Source organism: Varanus komodoensis, unplaced genomic scaffold, assembly GCF_004798865.1.
Source record: "Varanus komodoensis strain SLA01 unplaced genomic scaffold, ASM479886v1 scaffold14_1, whole genome shotgun sequence".
NCBI classification, from domain to species: Eukaryota; Metazoa; Chordata; class Lepidosauria; order Squamata; family Varanidae; genus Varanus; species Varanus komodoensis.
Genome location: NW_025335438.1, coordinates 255517 through 274916, shown reverse-complemented (window position 1 = coordinate 274916; position 19400 = coordinate 255517). Strand labels below are relative to the sequence as shown.

General features: G+C 36.3%; 1 protein-coding gene across 6 annotated transcripts in view; it reads right to left on the bottom strand.

The window, feature by feature from the left end:
• Positions 1 to 19400, bottom strand: part of STK3 (serine/threonine kinase 3) — a 149622-nt gene that overhangs the window by 30526 nt on the left and 99696 nt on the right. The window contains exon 11 of one of the 6 annotated variants that reach the window (XM_044424371.1): positions 10766 to 10970. The exons of 4 other annotated variants lie outside the window; for them this stretch is intronic. In XM_044424371.1, coding sequence (XP_044280306.1) covers positions 10914 to 10970 — 57 coding nt within the window. In that variant the 3' untranslated portion in view covers positions 10766 to 10913. Of the gene's footprint in view, positions 1 to 10765; positions 10971 to 16303; positions 16861 to 19400 lie in introns of those variants that run through there. One more of the 6 variants, XM_044424370.1, reaches the window with a different exon arrangement.

Genomic DNA, 19400 nt, shown 5'->3' with positions numbered 1-19400 from the left:
AATGAACGAACAAGTGACATAGGAAGTTATGAGGAAATCCAAACGAAGCAATTTTTCCAGGTTGCCCCACCACTGCACTGTATAATAAATGTAAACACAGAATGATATCATTTCATCTCTGCTGTTCACCTTTCAAATGACCTTTAAGAAATACCCTGAAGCTGATTTTTTTAAGCATGTGAATTATGCAGGCAGGATAATATTACATCCCTACCTACCAGCTAAACACCTTTAATGCATTAATCTCTCCTGAAATAAAAATAAATATAGTGAGCTAGTAATATGTCAAAGACAGAATTAACATATGGCTACATCAATTAAAATGGAACTTGTGCATACAAGTACTGTGAATTATATTTATTTAAGCATCAGTGCTGAGATTATTAAAATCTATTATGATTTTAGGGTTTGCAGTTTTATAATTAATTATTCAAGATAACTAGCAATTGGTGGAACACCTTGAAAAAAAAGGAGAAAGCAAACCAGAATAGGTAGTATCCACTCTCATATTCCACAAATTAATTCAAAGTAAGAAATCTGTAAATTAGGGCAAGGGTGGAAGGGCTGATCAACTAGTATTGTACAGAATGGAGAGAGTGACATTACTGACATCAAAAGATATGCTGAATTTTAAAAGTTCAGATTTGTTTTACTGTCTAAAGTTTGAGCTTCTTCAAAATCAGGGTTTATGTACTCCATCTATGGAAAACAGTTTATTAAGAAAAAATCCTATTCAGAACTCTAGAAGGTACAGATCAACGGGTCACCTATAACCACAGTTGCTAGACATCTTTTATTTAAATTTGATACAACTGGTCATTGAGAACAGACAATTCATAGTTCTATATATACAAAAGATTTTTAAAGCTACTGTCTAGCATTCTAATGTACACCTGTTACAATAAAATCTGTCTCCATGTAAGACTATGGAAATAGTAAGGATAGCTTTAATGTAAAATAGTTCCTTTTTTCAAAAAGACGTTAGTGTTTTGGATTTTTTTTTCTCATTTGACAATGTCTTTCACACCTGTATTTGCCTACCTCTCTAGCACCCAGCTCCTGATTATCCATTTACTTATTCCTTATGTCTGCAGAGAATTAAAAGTATTAATTCAACATATCATACAATGGTGTGTTGGTGTTAAGTATCTTGGCTCTCTTTTTAACAAGATGTTTACATGAAGAAGTTGCCTCACACTGAGTCAGACTAGTGGTCCATCTTGCTCAGTATTATCTGCAGCGACTGGCAGCACCTCTCCAAGGTTTCAGACCAGACTTATCCAACACTATGTAAAAAAACAGGAAAATGGTAAGAGGAGGGAGGGATTTTCCTTCCAAGGACCACCACTATAAGTGTGCTGGAAAACATATGCTTCTCTCTCTACCTTGGGGATGGTAGAACCGGAGCACAATCTAAGACATCAGCCAAAGAGGCTAGCAGACTGAAGCCAAACTGTTGCTTGCCTCCCTTCACTCTTGGGTCCACAGTGAAAGATGGAATACTCTCAGCTCAGTGTTTTCCCCCTACACTGTTTAAGGTGTGAGAAGGAGTGAGATTGGGGTTGTGTTTGAAGAGCTGCCAGGCAAGAGTTGTCTGTGCCAGGTAATCCCTGGAGTGTGTGGCTGCCTCATGGGTTCTCTTACCTGCCATCTTAATGAACTAAGATGAAATTTGTGACCATGAGGACGCAAGACAGAGGGATGGTGGGCAAACAAATTGTAATGGAACACAGAAGGACAATGTTGTGCATGTGTGAGGGGGTGTCAATAGGTCCCTAATTAAGGAGTTTGGGCAGCCATAGCTATCTTTGACACCACTCCTGCATTCTCTGAATATGGCTTTGTTTCTTCCTAAAAATGGAGGTGCCTATATTCAACATGCATCCAAATGTTTGCCTTTTAAAAGCAACATGATTCAACTAAACTTGGTATTTCTGAGTGCATTCCACTGAAAACAATGCACTGGATCTAGGACTGTGTATGCATAAGAGATAGTGTGTGTATACACACACAAACATACACTCATTTTTAAGCGAATCAGAACTTGACAAGAGAGGTGTAAGCATGATCCTCAGGTTGCTGGGTAGAGCAGAAATTTATAGGATCAAACCACTATTTCCTAAGGGTTTCTAAATATGTAAAGTTGTAATAAGCAAACAGCATTACATTAAGAATATGTTTACATATTTAGGGCACAATCCCAGGCATATTTAGATGGAAGAAAGGGCTACAATTCCTAGGGTATACTGGGAGTTATAGGCTTTCTTTTCTTTCTGACCATGTATAGGATTATGCCTTTAAAAGGCACATGAGAGAAGATGAACACTGGAAGCTTTAAATGGGGGAAGGGAGCCATCTACTATATAGGAAGCAACAGAAGAGACTACATATCACAGAAGACAGAAATCAGGGTGGGTCCCAGGTTGAGTAAAGGGTTTAGTGTGAAAGGTTGGCAGGAAATATAGGTAAATCAAGAGCTAATGACTGAGCTTCTGTAAGTAAGACTTTTAAGACAGAAATGAACATGTCACAAAAGTCAAGATCCAAAGAGCAGCAAGTTAATGTCTATGTTATTAATCCACCTGTCACTTAAGTTCTTCTTAATGAAAAAGATTTGACAACAGTAAAGAGCTAGATGAAAGCTAGCTATGTATCCAAATCCTATAAAAATGATGCTATGACCTTTGAACAGCGTGAAATTCTCTTAGCAAAACATGCTAATTTTTGTTTACAAATTACAAACATCAATGTGATTAATGTTGCCAGGAAAATCTATGACAATACTGAATATATCATCTTGGATTAGAGAAAGAACACAGCCTCTCCAAAACAGGCCATAACAAGCAGTCACGCTTGCACAATACAAAATGAACAAAATTGATTTCATACGGTATAATCATAAGAGCATTAATCATATCAAATATTTCCTCAAAAGTCTGGCAAAAGACAGACAGGGATTTCTCCTCCCTAAATTTAAGTTACAAGCCTAGTTATAAACAAGTAATCAGAAGTTTGTAAACATAACCGGACTAATTTGTAGGCAAGAATGAACAAGATATAGCCTGAAGTGCCTGATCCTGCCTAATTTTGGAAGGTAAGCGGGTTCAGACTTGGTTAGAATCTGGATGGGAGAACTGAGTCCTGTGTTGAGCAGAGGGTTGGACCCGATGGCCTTCTAGGTCCTTTCCAATGGTATGATTCTATGATCTGTGGTTTAGATGTGTGTGCATGCATGTTTTAGCATCAACCCTTTAACAAACATACTGGCACTGCAACTTTAAGAAGGACTCTGAAAATACAGTCCATTTCTACACCTATGCTAACACTGCATGCTACTTGTATGCTACTTCTGTAATTGAGCTAGCAGTCTGTTTGGAAGTGGCTGTTTTAACCTGGGAAATAGGAAGAGGAACAAGAGAGGGGGCTGGGGTACAGGTTAGGGTAAGACTCTCCAGGGAAGTGATATAAATTGCTCCACAACTTTTTATTTCCTGTTCTTCGTGATTATTTGGTCACAGATTATCAGGCTGCTCATAATGTCAGTTGAAGTAGATATGCTTTTTTGAGTTTTAAAGAAAAAACACAAATTTTGCACTCTCGCAAAAATGACAGATAAAAACCCAAAAAATAATGACTTCAAACCAACATTAGTAAATTGCCAAAAACAAAAAAGGGGAAAAGGATTATTTGACTGGAAAAAAATATTCCCAGTTCATACAGCTGTGGCAGCACAATATGTCCTGTGGTTGGAAAACCCTCCAAATGCTCTGGAAAGGTTCCTGGACAACAATTTATTTAAAAAATTGTTTTAATAAACAATTATTTTTGATTTAAAAATGGACATTTCAGCTGCTACAGGACAAACCTGAAAAGCTGCCATGATCACACATATGAAAGTTTAAAGGGTCAACAGTAAATGTATATGGTCATATTTGAACCAGAATAATATTTTCTAAATATAAAGAAATGAAAAGAGAGAAACACGCTATAAAAAAACTAAACAAAGGCTGTTTGGAGGGGTGGTTGAATAATTATGTTAAATCCCAGTACTTAAAATTATATAATTACATAAAAAATTAAGGTAACCATATTTTGGTCATTGGTATTGCCATCCTGAATCTAACAGAACACTTATTATTTTCATTAATAGGACATTAATGTACTATTAATAAATAACTTAGAAGTACTACAGGAATCAGCCAACCATCATTGTATACTAATCTTTGCTTTTAATAGTTTGTGTCATTTGCGATTGATGAGGAGGGATTGCTGAGCACATGCACAGACTCAAGAAACATCTATATGTCCATAACAAACTACATCACATGTAAAAAGAGAATTACATACAACAATGGCAGAAGAGGTAGATCTAATTACAGATGTGGATTTTGTGGGATTAGCGCCACAAACATTGACTCTGTATACCTGTTAACACAGCATACTGCTGGTTCATACACACACCGAACAACAACTTCTGTAACAAGGACCATTTTTCAATTTTCCAATATATTAATTCACTATCAAAATAAGTGAAATTTTGCATGCACAACTAGAAATGTCCCTTGTTCTCTCCCCATGCTTCATTTAAATCTCCACCGGAGGAACAGGCTTTGGGGAATCACATAAGTGAAAATCTATTCTGTCAGTAGTTTTCATTCCGTTGCCTGATGACAAGCATTGGATCCAATCCGTATGAAGTAACCCTGAGAATCAAACTAGATATTATACAGTTATGCATGCGTGTTTTTTTAAATCTTGCATTTTTCAAAGTTTTTTTTAACAAAGTCAGTAATAAAAACATGATTCTCCCTTTTAATTATAGAACAGGACAACAAAATGACAGACTGTTATGGAGGACTTGAACAAGAAAAATAAGCAAATCCGTATTTCAACAACTCAGTGACTGTTTCAAGAGTTAGATTTACAGAAGAGAAGCAATAAAGGGAAGGTGGAGTTTTATCCTTCACTAACCTGTTAAGAAATAATACAGCCCATCATGTTATGGTGGGAATGGAGTCAATAGAAATATTGCTCTTTGTTCCTATGGCTTATTGATGGTGGAATCTGAACCTGTGTTTGCCCCTATTAGAAATGGAAGAAATCGCATGCTACTATACTATGATTCTATGATATGTGCAGCTTGATGCAGAACATTCTATTAGGTAAGCTCAAGTTCTAAGTTTTAACACAGAGATTTGTGCCAACTGACCTAAAAGCCAGAATTCAGCCATGTCATTTAGTTGGCAACCTTCAGGTTGTACAGCAACTGAAAATAAGCTGCACAAGCTTATCCATCCAGAACTCTGCTCTTGGGCCTTTGGCAATAGGAATAATAAACTATTAGAACTAGCTGAATAGCTGATGCACTAAAGTATTTCATAGGGTGCAGGAATTGGTTAAGTATTCCTGTCACTGCAGGAAATGAGACTACCACTGATCCACTTACTTGTGCAACTGTGCAATTTCAGTATAACTATGGAGATCAACACCCTCAATATCTCATATAAAACAAGAAATATGATTTTATCCAGTAATATGAATTTTATAGCAAATATTGGATTGAGAATTGTCTTATGATCAGAAACAGCTTCCCCCAATTCTAATTCAGTCAACTGACTATGTTTTCAGACCAATCCTATGCATGATTTTTCATGCATATTTTTTTCTTTCTGTACTAATTTAGCTACAGTGACAAGAGAAAGAAGGCACCTGGTATATAACTCAGAGTTTCTCCATAAATTAACACTAGTATTGAAAACAGACTCTTTGGCTAATTCTGGTGAAGTTAAACATTAAAAAATAGTTTCCCATGTCTTGTTTTTTTTCCCAAATATGACTTGATTTGGCTTAATTTAGTTTTATATTAAGTTGAAATAAGTGGACTGATTCTAGAAGAAACAGATGTTTTTCAAAGTGTCAGAGTCACTTTGGGCCAAAGGGGCCCAATCAAACTTAGTAGTAAGTGCACAACAGACATGCAAGTCTGAGCTGTGGGTCTTTGTATTGGATCTTTTAAGTACCTGCCAATGCCCCTTACTTGGATCATGTCTCAAATTAAAACAGGTGCTGATGGGAAGAACTATGTCCCCAAAAAATGTAATATTAAATTTGTTGTTTATACTGTACAATGCCCTTTTAAGAACCACCCATCAAAAGCAAATACACATCACTGGAGAACACAATTATGATATTAACCATCAAAATGTGGTTAATACAACTACTGGTAGATACATTTCCATACTGTAAGATGTAAGTATGTGTTTTCTTGCAGTGTCTAAAAATAGTTATCTTGGAAAAGTCTGGCGTGTTTTAAGAATAGGGTCAATTAATTCCTTCTCTTCCTGTACTACTGCAAGCCTACAGCAGTTTTCCAGAATGGTTACCTATTTCTTGATTTTAAGAGCCTTCAGATCCAGGGTGGGATACAACTCCCACCTGCCCCAGACTCGTCTGCTTACCAAAATCTTGTATTTTTAACCCATGAGTATTTCTCTTAGATTTTTGTACATTTCTGGATATGTATATCAATGCTGGGCAGTTTTCTGATATCTGTAATTATACTCTGAACAATCCTCAAAGTGAGAAGAACGTATACTACTGCTCATTCTTTTAACAGCGTTGTACATAGGATGCTTTTTATTACTGCAGAGTGAGCAGGTACCAGTTCTACATGTAATATCTCAGGCCATTTAAATCTTTAGGTTCAGTGTAGACCAAAACATTTTTCATTCTTCTTCTTCTATGAAGTGTGTACTTCTTCATACACAGTAGGTCTTCCTTTTAACTTCATTAGCTATGTGTTTTGTTTTGCTGAGCAGCTTGCTAGTGCTTTGTAGTTACACTGACTCAAAGTAGATCATGGAAAAAAAGTTTAAAAAAAACTCAAAGGTGGGAGAGGGAAAATGAGCAAGTGTGTATGTATTTGTGACACACATGCATGTGTGCACACAAAGACACACTTCATAGATGAAGTAACTTCTATGATATAATCAATATTTAGATACAGACTTTTTATAGCAAGCAATTTACCTTCTTTACCACTATATTTCTCTTACAGTGTACTTTAATATTCACAGATATTTACCGTATTAAAAGGAATATATTTTTTCTGCAAAGGATTCTGTTATTATTTCCATTATACACTTATTTTTATAATTTTAACAAATTATGGTTTAGTGGGCATATAATACACAATCAGACTCCCAGTGTTCTGTAGTGGTTAGAATGCTGGACTGAGGACCCCAAGGACTTCGGGTCTAGTCCCCACTCCACCATGAAGCTTACTGGGTGTCTTTGGACTCTGCCTAACCTACCTCACAGCGCTGTTGTTGTGAAGATAAAATAGAGCTGTATAAGCTGCCTTGGGTTCTTCACAAGAAAAAAGGAGGTAGGATATGCATGGAATGTAAAATGTAAAAATAACAAGTAATAACAAATACTTCTCTGTTACAGATTAGCCCAGTATAGGACTATTTGTGACTTGAATTGGGCTTTCAGAACTGAATTGTCTGGAACTCTGGAACTCTGGAAAATTAAATAAGCCTGCACCCTCGGTGATTATTTGTGGGCTGCCTGCACTTTAAGAACTTCCCATCTTAACTTCATAAAATCCTGGCAGGGGAAGCGAGATCCAAGCGCAAGGTCAAAAATGTCTCGCTAAACATTTGAACCCAAGTCTTCCAAGTTCTAGTCCAACTCCAATTCTGCATATGCATTCTATATTTGTCAGCACTGTAGTAAAGATGCCTGTTTTTAAATGCTAATATAACACAACATTAAAACTATCTGCTTTACTGTGTTATTTAAACAAGAGTAGGCAACCTGTCTCCCTCCAGTTTCCATCTTCTGGGAACATCTGAATGGCACCAAGTTGCCTGTTCCCAATTTAAACCTTCTATATGTAAAGCTCTACACAGACTTAACTGGTTACAGTGAAATACTGAAAGCCCTATTAAGTTAGACAAACACCTTTTCAGGAAACAATGCCCTATAAAGGAAACCAGAGCAAAGTTGCAACACATTTCAAGTAATACTTTTACCAAGTGGTAAAGGAAGAAGAGGATCAACACAAAATTTGAATTTATTCAGACTGCACTCATGTCCAGTTAACTGTGCATAATTCGTAATTCAGTAAGATTTGCATGATTTGAAGTAATGATTAAAATGAGTTATTAATATAACAGGTTCTTAAACAGATGTTTACTCAAATGCTAGACTAGATCAAAATTACACAGGCAGTACTTGCTACATTATAATATCAAAGTTCCATTCAGTGATATCAGTTTTAAATTTACATGTACTGAGTTCATGCATATAACTTGAATAAACTAAATTCTGAAGGCTGCAGTCTATCTAAAAAAATATTCAAATGCAATATGAGAGCACCTTTTAATAAACTCATACTGTGATTATTGCTATTTGCTGCACAGATTGACTGTAATGCCCTCCAATTTAAGTTTAAGAAGATAAAACATAGTTTTACAGGTATGTTTGTAAAAATCTGTGAGTGGTTTAATTTAAAAGTCATGGACAGCAACTTCAAGCAATCCTTGACCATGCAAAATGTATTATAAATAGTTCCATGTGCAACATTCATTTGGAAGCTCACTAGAGACGAATAATGACCTTGTATTTTGTTCTCATTTACTCTGAATTAGTCAAACCTTCTGTTTCCAATACACCTGGCATGGTTTAATTACAGCAAACAAAACATCTTTTAAACAAAAAGGTGACCTTGAACGTAATCTATCAAAACACCAGTTAACTTAAAAGTTCGCAGGTTTTAACAAACTGCCAAGACATGCAAGAGCAATTTTCCTTATGCGTCCATACATCTTTTAAAGCAACAGATTTATCATATTTAAGAAACATCTGTATACACTTTTTGAAACTGCAAAGGTTTCTTCATTATTAATTGAAATCTTAGGCTTCAATACCCGGATGTATAAATATTAAGCTCATACTAAATATAGTAAATACAGTTCAAAATGATGTAATGTTTGGTTACCCCTCAAATAACTTTAGAAGGTAAACAAGCAGTCACAACCTACTCTTCCCCCCACATATGCACACACTGGTACCCGTCTTCTGGGAAACCCTGTCCTCCTAAAACACATTTACAAAGGTAACCAACATTTTGGAAATGAAATACTGTTCGCTCAATGCGCCAACAACAAAGAACAGTGTCAACAACATGTACAGCCCTATCCAAAAGCAAATAAAACCAATCCTTGATGAAAGCTTTGGATTTGGAGCCTAGAGAGAGAGCAAACGATAGGGAAGGAAAGAGTAGTGTTATGACAATGGGGCTGTACTGGTTAAGGGTGAGTTTATGTGAACAAGATTAGTACTTCTGAAATAGCTACCTCACTTCAGTATTGCTCACATATTCAAAAATACCTTAAAATATCATGGCAACCCAATGTTTGTTTGATTTATTTATTTATTTGACTGCACCCATAGCCTTGTTAGGGCTCTCTAGGCAGTGCACATGCTCAGAACTCTACTCAATGTAACAAAATGGCATATATGATGACTTGTCCCAGGCATAATTCTAAATATTCTGACAGGCACATGTGGGTGCACTCTACTCACCAAAAGTTTAAAGGCAGATAGTGGAATCTACAACAGTATATATGCAAGTATGTTCAAAACAAACATCAAGGAACCTTTTAGTATTTTATGTATGTATGCTACCCCAAGGGCTTTTTAACATGATATGGCAATAGTACAGATAAATATTTAAAATAAACCAGTTTCCTTTAGAAATACAGGAAAATCCCTTAAACCAGGTCAGTCTATTTGTTTAACCTAGTGTTAAACCTGCTCTGACTGGCAGTGGCTCTCCAGAATCTGAGGTGGAGGTCCTTCATCTACAACTTGACCTTTTAAACAAGAAATTCCAGGAAATGAACCTGGGCTTTTCAATTTGCAGTTTACAAAGCCTTAGGTCTATTATGGAGTTAAAGTTTTGTCCCATCCGTTCCCACTGCTCTGATGCTGGGAGCTGATCCCATCCAGAGGTAAAGGAGCAGCAATCTTGTACTGTAAATGCAGCACCCAACACCAGTGCTGAGCAAATTAGTTTGAGTGATAAAGAGGGAAAGAAATCATAACAGAGTCACCAGTTCTGTGCAGTCATTTGACACATCACCAAAATGGATCCTAACAATAGTGTAGTAAAGTGCTAGTCAGGAACTATAACATGAATTTGTTATTAAAAAACAAAAAATTGTTAAAAAATAAAATAATAATTCTTAAAAAAAAAACAAATGCAAAAGACCAGGTCAGTCTGGTCAGTCTTGCAAGGATGCTATTATTACAGCAAAAACCATTTTAAAGAAGCCTCAAGAGATTTTTTTAAAGGTCTGAACCATCTTAGTTTACCGCAGCCAAAATTTGCATATCCATTTTTTAACAGCATAGAGGAGGGGGATTTAATAATATGAATCTGTACTTTAACTGCATTGTATTCAGTGGAATTAAATATGTATAAATTATAGAAGAGAAATTACCCAGTGTCATCAGTTTTATCTGTCCAAGTGGACTCTAGTGCAGAAATGTTGATCATAATAGATGTGGTAGCCTTTAAAATACTACATGACTCTTTGGTGCTTGAGAGGCCTCAAGAAACTGTACTGTGAAATGAAGGCAGAACCAGCAGCCAATTGCTCTTGAACATCTAACAAAAGTGGCATTACAGATACTCACCCCCTGCTTACTTCTAGCATCAGGGCTTTGCTTTACTTTAGTATGAAATCCATCATGATCGGTAGTCACTGTGAGACTTATTTTTATGACTATATTCCTTTAAAACAAAACCTTGCACACTTCCATGATATCCTATCCACCCACATAGTATTTCTATATGCAAAGCAACTTGCCCATCACTGTCATTTCTATCCATTGCTACTTCACCATGCTGAGGCTGGATTGCTCCTTCTCTTGCCTAGGCCACTGGAGACAATACCCTGTGGACAGAAGAGGAAGTCAACCACTTCTTTAAGTAGTCTGGTTTATTATTGTTCTTACTGGCCTAATTTGACAGCTGAGGAATAGAATAAATCAAGAATAAACAATTAAACAGGCAGAAGAGAAATAACCTAATAGAATTCTTACTACCAATTTAATTCTACTATAATACTAAAATTAAAACAGATACTAATGCTGGTCCTCTAAAATGCTATGAAACCAAAATCATAATTGTTCCTGCACCTTCACTATGCAGTCTTTATTACTTCTGCATGGAAGTCATTGATGCTGGCACAAACTGGTTGGTTTATTCTGCATATATGTGTTTGGCTCCAAGTATCACTTTGAACTGCAAAGTCTAAAATGCAAACTAAATTATTACAGACAGTTTCAAGGCAGCTCATGAATCTTGCTATTCCAAGAATCACCAGCAGCTGCCAACCTCAAACAGTTCCCAGGAGCAGCTGGAGAGGAGCTTAATATCTATATAACTCCTGGGACTATGGCTGTTTACATGCTATTGTGCTCCCAGGATTCAAGTTAGCTAGTGCAGCAGATTTGAAGCATTAACATAATCAGTTTATAAACAACTAAGGGTCTATTTTCATGGGAAGTCTTCCATATGTGATGTGGCTTACAGGAATCAGGCAGACATCTGGCCACATGGTGTCCATTCCTGGTCAATGTTACAAACATGTTATAGTGCAGACACTATGGGTAGTATAAGCTGCACCATAATGGGACAACAATAGGCACGCCTTTCCCATATGTTGTATCTTGAAGCATATACTTTGAACACATAAGAAGAATCCTGTATACATGCTAACTATAGATATAACTTTGCTGCTTCTTTTTAAAACTGGACTTCTTAAGTACTATTCAAATGTCAACTTAAGATTTTTCTATACAGATGTTCCTAAGAATAAAAACAAACCACGCAACGTATGTACAACAGGAAGCTGTGAAGAGTACAAACAGCAGTGTGTTGAAAGTTTCCCCCAAATCAGCCTTTAACTTGGCTAGTTTCTAACTTATCTCAGTTTAAATGTGCAAATTTGACTGTATTATATTATACTGGGGAGCTCAGAGTGAGTGTGAATATTTCACTAAAACAATAGTGCTTTCTACAGTTATCTATGCTCTGGTAACCCCTCCTCCAGATTACCATAATCCATTATATGAGGACCAGCTGAGTTTCAGCTGGTTCAAAACAGGGCAACAAGTCTATCTACCAGTTTCCTTCTCAGTCTGAACAATGTTCTCTTATTAACTATCAAACCCCTAAATGGCTTAGGCCAAGGTTACCTGAAGGATTATAGGAACCTGTCTAGATACTAAAGTAGGCAGAGGTCCTTGTCCACATACTCCTGCCAAATGAATGGAAGAGCTTTTTCCATGGAGGCAACATGGTGGTGGAATGCCCACCCTAGAGCAGTTCTTATTCCTATGCTGTGGTCTTTTGTTACTAGGTGAAGACCTTCCTATTTTCCCAAGCACTGAAATGTTCACACTCAGTTTCAATTGTGTTTAAGTGTGTTATTCTATTTTTAAATCATTATATATTAAAAGCAGAATAAATACACATAAATTTTCTCAGTATACCACCAGTGAATACAAGATAAATAACACCAACTACAAGTAGATATTGTATTCATTTGCATTCTGTATAGCACTGTAAAAAGCTTGCATTGCTTGGCCTTTTCAGTTTCAGTTTCACTCTACAACAGTCTCCTTTTTCTCTGCCCCTTGTATGTAGTTAGGTTCATGCATTATTATGTGCCATCAGGTCATCTCTGATTTATGGCGACCCTATGAATGAATGAATGCCTTTCAAAATGAGCTGTCCTTCACAGACCTGGTCATCTCTTGCAAACTCATGGCTGTGGCTTCCCTTATGGATAGTTGGTCTTCCCTTTCATCCTTTGCCTTTAACATTGGCTAGCATGATAGTCATTCCCCTGTGAGCCTTGCCCTCTTATGGTGGGTCCAAAGTGTAATACCTTCTCTTTCCTGATTTTTGATTCCCTGGAAACGTATGACTTGATTTGATCAAGGACCACCCACTTGTTTTTCTGTTGGACAGGATAACTGCAAAGTTCTTCTCCAGAACCAGGTTTCAAACACACCCATTTTCTTCCTGTCAGCTTTCTTCCCTGTCCAGCTTTCACACCCATACTAAATGATTGGGAATACAACAGCATGGATGATCTTGGCTTTGGTATCCAGTGAAATGTCCTTACACTTGATTGTCTTTCTTAGTTTCCTTCACTGTAGCCCTTTCAAGTCTCAATCTTCTAATTTCTTGGCTGCATTCTCTGAATGACTTTATAACTGAGACCAGGTACACAAAATCACAATTTCAGTTTAATTGTTGGTAGGGAAGTGCTGTAATTCTTCTGAAGTCAGGTATTTTGTTTTCTTAATGTTCAGCTGCAATTCTTTTGCACAGTCCACTTGTCACACATTGGATATTGCACAAGCACACACACCGGCCCAAAGCATTTATGTAGCCCTGGTGCACACACCATATTGTGATTTACACATGAAGAATACAAATGACTTGTTCTTTTTTGACATTGTCTAAAAGAGCCTGATCTAAAACATCTCCACATTTCACCTTCCTATCTTTTATGTTCTCTAATATAAGAAAAGGCACTACAGAATCTCCATAGGAATAGCTGGGAGGAGTGACTTTGTGTCCCTAAACAAAGACCCTGAAAAAGTCACAAAGCAAATTTCAATTCAGATGACCTTCATCTCATTTTAAAGCTTTCAAAACTAAAACCTCAAGCAAACAATGAAAATGCAATGAGTGAAAGCTGTGCTTTGATTTTTCTACGTTAGTGGGCCAAATTTTGGCCATGTAGACAGAAGTCAGAGGATCTGCTATTGTAATGCTGATTTTCTCTGTTTGCATAGCCTCAGGAAGAATTTCTGAACACAATTTACCCATGAGCTTCCTGATAGCTGACAGCCATTCTTATGCTGATTACAGCCCCAGGAAGGAAACTTCCAGCCAGAACCAAGGTTTTTAGCATTTCACACTTTTATAGCCATATGCTCTTTCTTCTGGGATTATAAAGTCACCCCAGAAGCAACATCCGTTAGTGGAGTTTACTGCAGTACGTAAATTAAGTGAAGTTTCAGAAATCTGGAATTTTGATTTCAGATGAAGCTTTTAGGCTGCTATTCAAGGTTTGAAAAAGCTGTCTGACTAGACAGATGCCTGTCCCTGTTCATTTCTGAAGTTACTTTGTAGTCCTACCCAAAAATATTCTGACATGCAAATATATGTTAATATCATGTATGTCCTGAGTTAAGTGATATCAAACTTACATAATGATTAGTTCACATATTTGTTACAGGTAGAATATTTCCTTTGTCTCATTCATTCATTCATTCATTCATTCATTCATTCATTCATTCAACTTATATTCCAAGGACTCTCTAACCAGATTACAAAGAAACTGTATGTGAACTCATGACTCAAACACGGGAAAAAGTTAACTGGATCATAATCTGCATTGATTCTCTTCATCTCTGATCACCTCTGGAAATACTACCAGTATATGTTGCACTTTTATCTAAGAGCTGGAATTGAATATAATGAAGTCCTCAGTGTTTTTACTAAGACATTTATTTTATTTTACATCAAACAAATGGGAGTGCACACAATGTACATACATACACAGAGAAATCTGGTTCACATACTGACATGCCATTAAAATGTTATTCATTCCTTTTTACATAAAAATATATTTAAGATAATTTGAAACACCTATACTGTGTCTTTAAAGGGAATAATAAAATGCAATGGAATGCTTACATAATAAATTAGAATGTGACAGAAAAAGGAAAGGTCACTGATATTTTAATTAATGTTGTGAATACCATTTGATTAGCCTCCTTTTCAAACAGTAATCAACTTGGCAGGTTTGAAAGTGATATTTTTGGCAAATGGTTATACAATGCTAATAGTAGGCAATTACCTGTCACAGAATGGAAGTAACATGGTGCAGTGGGAAAAGTACCCAAAGGTCCTTATATATACATCTAAAGATTAAGGAACCTACTGGCATAAAAAGAAGTATGATGTTATAAAGACTGTGATTCCATTAAAGAACTTCAAATCTTAAGAGATGTTTTTAATTATAAATATTGGTTCAACCCCATAGTCTCTTAGTAAGACATTTGAATTCCTGAGTAGGAAGCAAAAACTCTTTCTTGTGTAACTTGTTAAACTGTGCTCTTCTGCTCAATGTGAAAGCAGGTACACACTGGGAAGGAAACTGTTATTTGAAATCTATATATGTTATCTGCAAGTATTCTCTGAATTAAATACTCAGAGAATATTTAAGAAATTAAGAAAACAAGTAGATGAAGTTACCATTTGATTTAAACAAGGTTTGTGAAGGAACCATTGAACACATCACATGCCTTATTTCAGGAATGATGGTACAAATTCCATTACAGAAAATGTAATTAGCTCTGTTATTCATTGCTGATTAAATAATCAGCAGTGGCAAATCTTAGATCCTATCAATAATCTGTAGTAACTGCACATGCTTTCATTATTTTTTCAAGTACCACTTTTACGGATTTGCTAGCACTTGCTAAACATAAATAGATTAGACTAACATTCCTTGGTATACTGTGGATTAATAGGTTGGTTGATTTGTTCCTCTATTTTTAAACACTTAGAGGTATATCAATTTTGGTTTAAGTCCCATTCATTTTAATAGGTCCATTGTAAGTAGGACTAATATTGGATACACCTTACTATATAGTGAGAAGTTTTAAGTTTTGTGTTGCATGACAGGAGCAAGAACCAATACTCCTCTGCCTCTACTGCAAACAGTAGCAAAGTAAGTTTGCCATCTGGTTCCAAGCTGCAATGCATATGAATTCCCTGAGGATGGCTGGAAAGTCAATATGCAACAAGCCCAGAAAAACAGTCTTCTGAAGTACCTTGGCATTACTGAGAGTAAACAAAAGCACAATACATAGCTAGTCTATTACTGATGCAAAAATGCATGCTAAAACACATAATGGAAAAACATACTTCATTATTTTGACAAACAAGAATCAAACTGTGTCAGGCACCAAATACTGGCAAAGAGGTCTAGAGAGCACCTGTATTAAGCAGCCTAGCAATAGAGACAGATACTTCCTCTGGGAACCCTCTGTGAAAGACGTTAGGAGACAGAGTACCCGGAGGAGGGCCTTCTCTGTGGTGGCACCCTGACTATGGAATGTGCTCCCCAAAGAGGTGTGCCTGGTGCCATCATTATATGTTTTTCAGCGCCAGGTCAAGACCTTTTTATTTAATCAATATTTTAATATGTTTTAATACTGAATTTTATTGTATTTTATTAATTTGCAGCCAGAGTGGATTGTCAATTTATCTATGTTGTAAGCCATCAAAAAAAGGGCGAAAGAGTATTCTATTTGGATTACTTCATTTTATCCAAGTTAAAATTGTGAAGACCCCCCTTTGATATACATTTGGCAAGTATGTATCTTGTTGGCTGCATTGAGAGCCATCTCTTATCTCAAGATAACATGATATTGAACTTGGTATGTGTTCAATATACAATTACATTCATGTACTTTAAGCAAAACAGTCCTCAAGATAATCACAAATAGTCTTTGAAAAAATACAAATGAAACTTTTCACTGAATTAAAAACCTTTTCCACTCTATTTAGCCTAATCACCTTAAATGTAAGAGTACTGCATCTACAGCAAATCAAAAATTAGATCAGACTCAAAGGATCCAGAAAAGACCTCCCTTACCTCAGAATTGTTGTTATAGCTTTGTCATTTTGATACAAATTTTCAAACACAAAGATGAACATAAGGACACATCTAAGAATGTTCTCTTGATAATCTAGAAGCAGTAGAAAACAGAAGGACAGAACAGGAAGGCACTTGTCATAATAATAATATAACAGTTTGCTGATTTTCAAGTAACTGAAGCTCTCAATTTAGCCTATGTACCTTTAACAATGGTCTAGCATTCTCCTATTGCCCAAACTTTGCAACTTTATGCCTTATGTGAATAATTCTTCCATCCTTCATATTGTTGTCCTTCTTGTTGTTAAGTGCTGCCAAGTTACCCCCTACTTATGGCAACCCTAGGAATGAATGCCCTCCAAAAGTTCTGCCCTTCACAGCTCTGCAAACTCAAGGCTGTGTTTTCCTTTGTGATAGTTGGTCTTTTCTTTCATCCTCTGCCCTCAACTCTCCCTAGAATGATAGTCTTTCTCCAGTGAGCCTTGCCTTTTCAAGATGTGTCAAAAGTATAACAGCTTGTTTCCTGATTTTTGTTTCCAGGGAAACTTCTGACTTAATTTGATGTAGGGCAATCCATTTGCTCATCTGTTGGGACAGAATATTCACAAAACTTTCTTCCAACACCATGTTTCAAACACATCTATTTGAACACATCCTTTTAACTTTTTTCACTGTCCAGCTATCACACCCATCCAGTGATCAAGAATACAGTGTCACAGATGATCTTCACAGATGATCTTCCAGTGAAACATAATTATACTTGATTATATATATATTTTAGGTCTTTCACTGCTGCTCTTCCAATTATCAGTCATCTTCTCAATTCTTGGCAGCAGTCTCCATTTCATTTGATGACTGAGCCAAAGTATCCAAAATAATTCACAATTTTAATTTAATTGTTATTAAAGTTTTCTTCTGTAACCATGATTTTGCTTTCTTAATGTTCAGCTGCAATCCTGCTTTTTCACTTTCTTCTTTCACTATAATCAGGGTAGTTTCAATCCACTACAGCTTTCTGTCAGTAATATGGTACCATCATATGGTATCTTAAATTACTGAATACCACCCTCCAATTTTCGTTCCTTCCTTTGTTCCTAAGCTTTCCTTATGATGTTCTGTGTACAGATTGAACAGATAAAGAGATAAGATACACCCTGGTCTATCATCCTTTCCTACAGAAAATCATCTGTTTCTTTGAATTCTATCCTAACAGTAGTGTTTTGTCCATGATACAGGTTATACACCAGGACAAAAAAGCACTGAGACACTAATTTATTTAAGAACTATCCACAGATTCTTGAGAACTGCACAGTCAAAAGCTTTGCTCCAGTCTATAAAGCATAGACCGATCTTCTTCTGAAATTCTTTGGTGAGCTCCAATAGCCAACTTACATTTGTAATATGATCTCAAGAAGTGTTGTGACAGCCTCTTTGGAATCCTGACCCTGTTCTGTCTGTTGGACTTCTTGTGCTTGGGCTTTGCTGCTTCTTCACAGATTACTAATCTCATATTACTCGGAATCCAGCTTGAACAGCAGAAATTTCTTCCATATAAAGTATGATTTCTTGTTGCAACACCTTGAGCATCTATTTGCAATGGCCCTGTATTTGCTGAATTCTTTAGTATCTCCCTTCTTGGGGATTAATATGTATATCGAACATTTCCATTCTGTGAGCTACTCTGCCATATTGGGATTTGGACTGAGTCATTCTCTGTAGCATGGAATAGTTCTATTCCTAACCTATCTATCGTGGATGTTTTATTTCCTTCCAGGTACCTTCACAGCAGCTTTCACTTTGCTAATATTGTAGGTTCTTCCTCATAGTCTTCTTCAAAGGAGTTCGTTATCTTTTTATCTTTTCTGTATAGCTCTTCCACATATTGTTTTCACCTTTATTTTAGCATGGTTATAGTATACTCCTCAGTTGGTCTCTCAGCATTCCCAATCTAGGTTGGCATTGCCCTTTAATTTCTTGGATCTTCTGGAAGATGACACTTGATATTTTCTCTTTTATTGTTCTCTTGCATTTCTTTGTATGGAAATTTTAATAGTTCTTTTCATCTCTATGTAATAGTTGCTGAGAAGTTGCATTTAGGATTCTGACCCTGAATCTGTCATCTTTTGCTTTTTCTTCTCTCCTCTCCTTAGAAATTATGTTTCTTCTCTCAACCATCTAGGCTTTTTATTTCTTATTGCTACAGGAATTGTCTATTTGCATTTTTCCCTAATAGTGACTCTGGTTTCTTTCACAGTTAACTAAATTCAGTAATGCAAATCTGTTCTTTGTGTGGACTTAAAATTCCTCAGTAATGTTATTTAAGTTGTATTTGGCACTATACATCTAGTACTGATCTTTTTCAGCTTTACTTTGATTTTGACATTAAGAGTTCATGGTCACTTCCACCATCTGCTCCTGGTCTTGTTTTGGCAGTAGAAATACAAGTTCTCCATCTCCTACCTCCTACTATGTAGTTAATTTGATTTCTCTATGGACCATATGATGATATAGCAGGAAATCCATGCTATAAGCAAAGGTGAATAAAAAGCAACTAGAAAAGTTTGCAAACCAAAGAGTGAGGGGCCTGGGGAGTGGGGAGAGAAAAGAGTAATTCAGAATAGAACTAGTTAATTC